The 6,050-nt window shown below is 38.8% G+C and overlaps 1 protein-coding gene across 2 annotated transcripts; it reads left to right on the forward strand.

Annotated features, from left to right (window-relative positions):
• Positions 1-658: 658 nt before the first annotated feature.
• Positions 659-5,709, forward strand: selenou1a (selenoprotein U 1a). Of its 2 annotated transcripts, XM_020603090.1 has the most exons (7): positions 659-781; positions 2,438-2,663; positions 3,536-3,724; positions 3,924-4,015; positions 4,097-4,237; positions 4,606-4,770; positions 4,866-5,709. In XM_020603090.1, exons 2-7 carry the CDS (start codon positions 2,459-2,461, stop codon positions 4,959-4,961), a joined length of 888 nt encoding a protein of 295 aa, XP_020458746.1. In that variant the 5' UTR covers positions 659-781; positions 2,438-2,458; the 3' UTR covers positions 4,962-5,709. The 2 variants fall into 2 exon arrangements, with proteins under 2 accessions (XP_020458746.1, XP_020458747.1); XM_020603091.1 differs by lacking the exon at positions 2,438-2,663.
• The last annotated feature ends 341 nt before the right edge of the window (positions 5,710-6,050 follow it).

Genomic DNA, 6,050 nt, shown 5'->3' on the forward strand with positions numbered 1-6,050 from the left:
TGATACCATCACTATCACTGGATGATTTATTACCACATTTGTTCACTATCTCTATAATTTCCTTTTCAACTATGGGCTTCAGAAACATAGAACACATATTCCTTTCAATTGTATTGTTATTTATAGTGACGGATGTATCATCTGTACAAATGCTTCTTGCTAAACCAGGACCAACATTCACAAAGAACCTATTAAACTTATGTAGTACATCCTCCAATCTCTTGACCCGTGTATCATTATCCATGAAATATTGAGGGTAGTTACTCATGCTGGTACTGTTTCTAATCAATTTATTTAATATATTCCAAGTACCTCTCATGTTATTTTTATTATCCTCTAATACTTTAGCGTAATATTGTTTCTTACATATCCTCAAAATCTCATCTTTTTACATGCATTCTGTAATCCCTTACTCATCCACGGTTTCCCACTGTAATTCCTCTTGTTTTTATACTGCTTACGAGGACAGTTCCTGTCATATACTTCCATGAATATATTTAAAAATTGCTCATATGCTTTGTCTAAGTCTTCCTCTTTGTAAACTGCTTCCCAGTCTTGCCCCATAAAGTCCTCTTTTAGCCTCCTTACATCATGTTCGTTCATCACCCTCCTATAAAAAAACGTATTTCTCTCTAAATATTTTGCTCCTCCCAAATCTTCTTGGTCAACTATCCTGCTCGATTAGTTTCCCCTGCTCTCTAGATCGTTTAGTACATCTGCGTCGATAATTGTTGACCAACCCCGCAGCAGAGACAGCTTTCTTGTGGTTTCATTGATTCTGGTGAGTGTACCTCTGTTACAAAACTAGTCCAGGTGCTTTTGTGAGGTATGATATGTTCCCAGATCCAGTAAACCAAAGATTTCAGGATTAGCAGCAGGATCTGCTAATTTAATGGTCGTCTGTGACGACGTGATCGTTGCCGTTGCCGTTTCACCTGTGACACAGTAACTTTGTGGGACACTTATGTGACCGTAAACATGCTGAGATCTGTAAAAATAACTTAGCCTAATTCTAATTGCAGCCTGACAATATAAAGGTCAGCACTTGTATGTTGTTTTCTTGTGGTATGAAAGGACGGTTTCTAGTTCAGCCTTTATTGTCAGCAATGGAAGAAGTGTTCAGGTCAGATTTCCTAGCTTGTTAAAGTAAAAGTAGCAACACAATAGAGAGAAAGACGTTACACGTGAAACTCCATATAAAACAAACTATTATTTGCTTTATGTAATTTATATACATTTCCTATATTCTTATTTCTTTTGAATTCAGTAATACAAACAGTAAATATCACAGCACTGCTAGACTAATAATAAAAATAACAGCACATTAATGATAGCTCCTACAAGTCAAATTATGTGTTATATCATTGCGTAGTTTGCTTGTATAAACAAAGCTTTGTTCAGCCACTGCTGAACAGAAAGTAGCCTAAAGCACAAACTGGTTTCAGGACTGAGGTTGTGTTGAATTGCTTTATTGCAATAGTTATTTACATTATCATCACTGTCATTTAATTATCAGTTATTCTATGAACAGTCCAAAACTCAAAGATATTCAGTTTAATGTAAGACAGAAGAGCAGCAGGCTGCCACATTTATGGTGGAACCATAAATTGTTTGGTTTTTAAAAACATTTATTTGTTCAATTATCAGAATAGCAGTAGATTCATTTCCCATCAATTGATGGATTGATTTAATCGTCTAGTCATTGCAGCTTCAAACTTCCTTGTGTCATAGGTGTGGAAGTCTGTTTCTATTGGCTACTCCTCCTAGCCCCCCCGCTTTTGTCTTATAATTTGTACATTTGGGTGATGTTCAATTGACAACTGGATCAGTTTGGTCTTATCAGAGAGAGAATTTTTTCACTGTTTGGAATCTGAGACAAGTTAGTAGTATCACATTTCTACTTTAAGTTTGTTGTAGAGACAAGATAGAGTTGATCTTTCTTACACTTAAAATCAGTTTTCTTGATGTAATATCTACCGAACTGGACATTTTTGTTTGTAGTGCATGGATTTTTTTTTTTTTTACATAGCGTATTGTCAACTCATATATATGTAGTTTCAGTGTATTTTATGTGATGATGCGTTTACCACAAACAAAAACTAGGAAGTTAATTTGCAAATGGAGAACTGTCATAGCCCAGTGAGATTATTCAGATAAGAACTGCATGTTTGATCATTTTTGCTTTTATCATGTTTTAATTTTGCACTGCAGATTTGGGACTTTATTATTATTGTAAGCATAAATCAAACTTGGCTCAGTGGCTTAACAACATTGTAGTTGGGTGGTCTTATGTTTCTATTATAGGTTGGTGAATTCGAATGCAGGCTTCTTGAAAATAGGACAGTAGACGTGGACTGTTGCTTTTGAAACTGCCTGAGACATGGTACAAGAGGTTTAATAGAAAAGACTTGTGTTTCTGTCTTCTTTCTGTGTGTAGTCAAAGGGTCAGACTTGTTCCATGGTCCAGATGCTGGCTCTGTCCAGATGTTCAACAGCTTTGAGGTGGACATGTTGCCCGTGGTGCTCTGCCCTCTCTCTGTGCAGCTCTGCTATGAACAGCCAGCCCTCCACCACAGCCAGGCCCCAGTTTCTAAGAACCCAGACTGCTCTGTTTCACCAAAGTAAAGCCAAATCCAGTCCTGACCCAAGCAAGCCTGATTCAGGCAAGGACAGCTAGGCTAGTTGTGACCTCTGCTGCTTTTCATCCACTTTGTACTGGAATTACTCCAGACCTTCGTGAAAATGAAATGTGTTGTGAAAGTAGACGAAATAATAATGGTTTTATCTTTCAAGTGCTCTAAAATATTTTGATATGCATTATGAACAAAGGTTGTAATTTAAGATTGAACATGTTCCTAAGAAATCAGTACATTGTAAATAATTAGTCAGTTGTTAATTATAATTTTAATTGATCAATTGACAGAAAATTCTCTATTAACAACTCTTCTGATAATCTGTTAATTTCTGAAGCAAAAATGGCAGCAATGATTTTGTTAGCTTTCTCTGACAATAAAATGACTGCTTATGTAATTGTTGGACAAGAAAGACATCTGGAGATGTCACCTCGGGGTGTGGGATCATTTTCACTATCCTTTAATATTTTGTAGGTCAAACAGTTAATCATGAAAATGATCGGCAGATGAGTGAATGATGATGCATGATACACTGTCTGGCTGTTTCAGAGCTGTACACAAAAATCGCAAGCGTGGTTATCTTATCATGTTGGCTATTATCACCGAGCTAGCGAGGTTTAGATTAGAGTTGAGAAGAGGCCACACTGACAAACTAACGTAGCTCTATGCTTAAACACAAAAGGGTACAAGTTGGGTCTTGTTGGCGTCAAGGAGATTTCACTTCTCTTTTTTATCAGAGATAAGACTCAAAGAGAACATGCTTTGCGGTGAAGCATTCAGCGAGTCTGCACATCTAAGGACCCAGCTCCAGTGTGAAAGAAAACAGCAAAACTAGCCTATATTGTCATTTGTGGTATAACTTTGCTAAGCTCTGTGACACATTTTTCCTTTTTGTGCTACAGTGTTGTCCTCCGGGTCCAGACTCGAGGGGGAGCTGCTTGAGATGGTGGTGTGGTCTCTGGGACTGGGTGCAGTAGGTGCTGCGCTGGCTGGGATCTTTTTGGCCAACACTAACCTGTGTCTGCCCAAAGTTGCCAAGGCATCGCTGCAGTACCTCGAAGACGCTGACCTGTGCTCCACTGTAGATAGTGGTCGGTTGGCTCTCTGAAAGGCTGTTTAATAATGTCACACACCCAATATGCTCAATAAGTATATTCAGCATGTAGATGTTGCATATGACCATGAACATTTGCTTTTTCTCCATTTGAAGGCTGCGTCTTTTATCTTCCAAACTGATTTTATTGAATTCTCATAGCTTGTTTTAGAAACATGTTCTTGTTCTGTCTGCAGATGATAAGGTCATCAAAGCAAAGAGCCTGTGGGAGAAGACTGGGGCCGTGGTCATGGCCGTTCGACGACCTGGATGATTTTTGTGCAGAGAGGTGATAATCGTTTCTGAATGTAAAGAGTAGGGGCTGTTCAATTCTCCAAGCGTACGTGAGTTACATTTTCCCCCTCTGTAGGAGGCCTCTGAGCTGTCCTCTCTAAAGCCCCAGCTGGAAGAGCTCGGGGTCCCTCTGGTTGCTGTGGTGAAGGAGGACGTTGGCGCCGAGATCAGGGACTTCAGACCGCACTTTGCTGGGGACATCTATGTAGACAAAAAGGTTAGCAGTGGCAGATGATAGGTACTCACCCACATCTCAGTCAGTGTAAACCACACTGCAGTTCAAACAGTCCAGCTGTTTTAAAGGGCAGCACATCAGCAACCCACACTTACAATGACAACCTTTTTTTTCTCAATCATTGTTGAATTTGGTCTATAAAATATAAAACACCTTTTCCTATATTGAATTAGATTTTAAGTGACCCTTCTACATTACTATATTAATGACAGTTGGCAAATGAGGTGATGAAGCACTTTTAGCTGTTGAAGCATCAGTAAAATGAAGCTGTTGTGTGACAGAATATCATAATGTTGCTCAAAGATATTCAGGTAAACCTTTCCTGCGTGTGACATTGTTTGTGATTGCAGAAACATTTCTACGGCCCGCTGCAGAGGAGGATGGGGGCTCTGGGGCTCATCCGCCTCGGGGTGTGGCAGAACTTCATACGGGCCTGGAGGTCTGGTTACCAGGGCAACTTGAACGGCGAGGGCTTCATCCTCGGGGGAGTGTTTGTCATTGGACCAGGAGACCAGGTAGAGCAGCACACACTTGTATTAAAGTACGATTTACCTCAGTATAGCTTTACAAAGCACATCTGCATTTTTTAACTGCATGTTGTGCTATGCAGGGGATTCTCCTGGAACACCGTGAGAAGGAGTTTGGTGATAAGGTGAACACTGCAGATGTTTTAGAGGCTGTCAAGAAAATATTGCCAGGAAAATAAGTTCTTTTGGCATAAGAGCAGGTGTGCACTGTGTTTACTCTGAAAGTAGAAATAAGAGATCATTAACATTTTTAACTTGGCTGTTGCAATCATAGTTTGTCTATTACTGAAATACTGATGCTATAATTGTCTAATATAACATATACTAATGTCTTTTGCACATTAATTTATTTCTAGTTACAAAAATCAATCTGTGAAATGCAACACAGCCAATATTACTGCGTTTGTCATCAATTATTCTTCTTTATCGCTGCAGGCACTTGGGAGCTAATCTTTCATTATACGGGTATTGTAAGACTTAAAGACAGGTTGTTGTTTTTTTCATCAGGTACATCAAAAATGTAAGGTCACTGGGAACTTGCCCTTTAGAGAAGCATGTAATCCAATCTAAGTTATGATTTATAATTCTATTATCATCTGTCAGTGGTACATCTTTAATAATGTTCCTGTGTGTTAATTAGCTTCTCCTGGTCAGGCGTGTAAACAGGCCTCCAACATGGCAGACGAGTGTGTGATAATGAAAACCTTACTCTAAACTCAGCATCGAGATGAGCAGGTTTGAGGCTTAAACACAGATTCAGTTGCCATGTGGAGGAGTGTTTATAGTGCCTGAAGAAGGTGTTGCTTGCATGTGTGTATAGTTGAGTGAGAGAGCTTATGTGTACCTGGGTATGTGAATACTAGCTGATGAAAATGATCAATAATAAAGAATTCTTCACCATCTCTTCATTGGACAATGGTGCTTTTCATTTTATTGAATGTGCTTCATGGAGCAACGCTTGGCCATAGTAGCAGATGTGTTGGATTCTCAGAGTCGCAAAATAGCTGATATTTGGTGCACATCTTTGTATTTATAGCAAACAAACCTAAAATCAAAAAATTGCAGTACTGCATGTTCCTTTTGTACTTCTTGATTTTCACTCGCTGGCAGATGTAGATTCATTTTAAGTAAGATTATTATGACACAGACACTTGTTTGCTCTTCTAAATTAATTTGCTCCTTTGTAGAATCTTAGCCATTCTTATGCATTTATTTCAGTGGACAAACCGTTTTTCAGATGATAATGATTTTGATGAATGAGAACTAAG

Source organism: Monopterus albus, unplaced genomic scaffold, assembly GCF_001952655.1.
Source record: "Monopterus albus unplaced genomic scaffold, M_albus_1.0 scaffold60.1, whole genome shotgun sequence".
Lineage (NCBI taxonomy): Eukaryota > Metazoa > Chordata > Actinopteri > Synbranchiformes > Synbranchidae > Monopterus > Monopterus albus.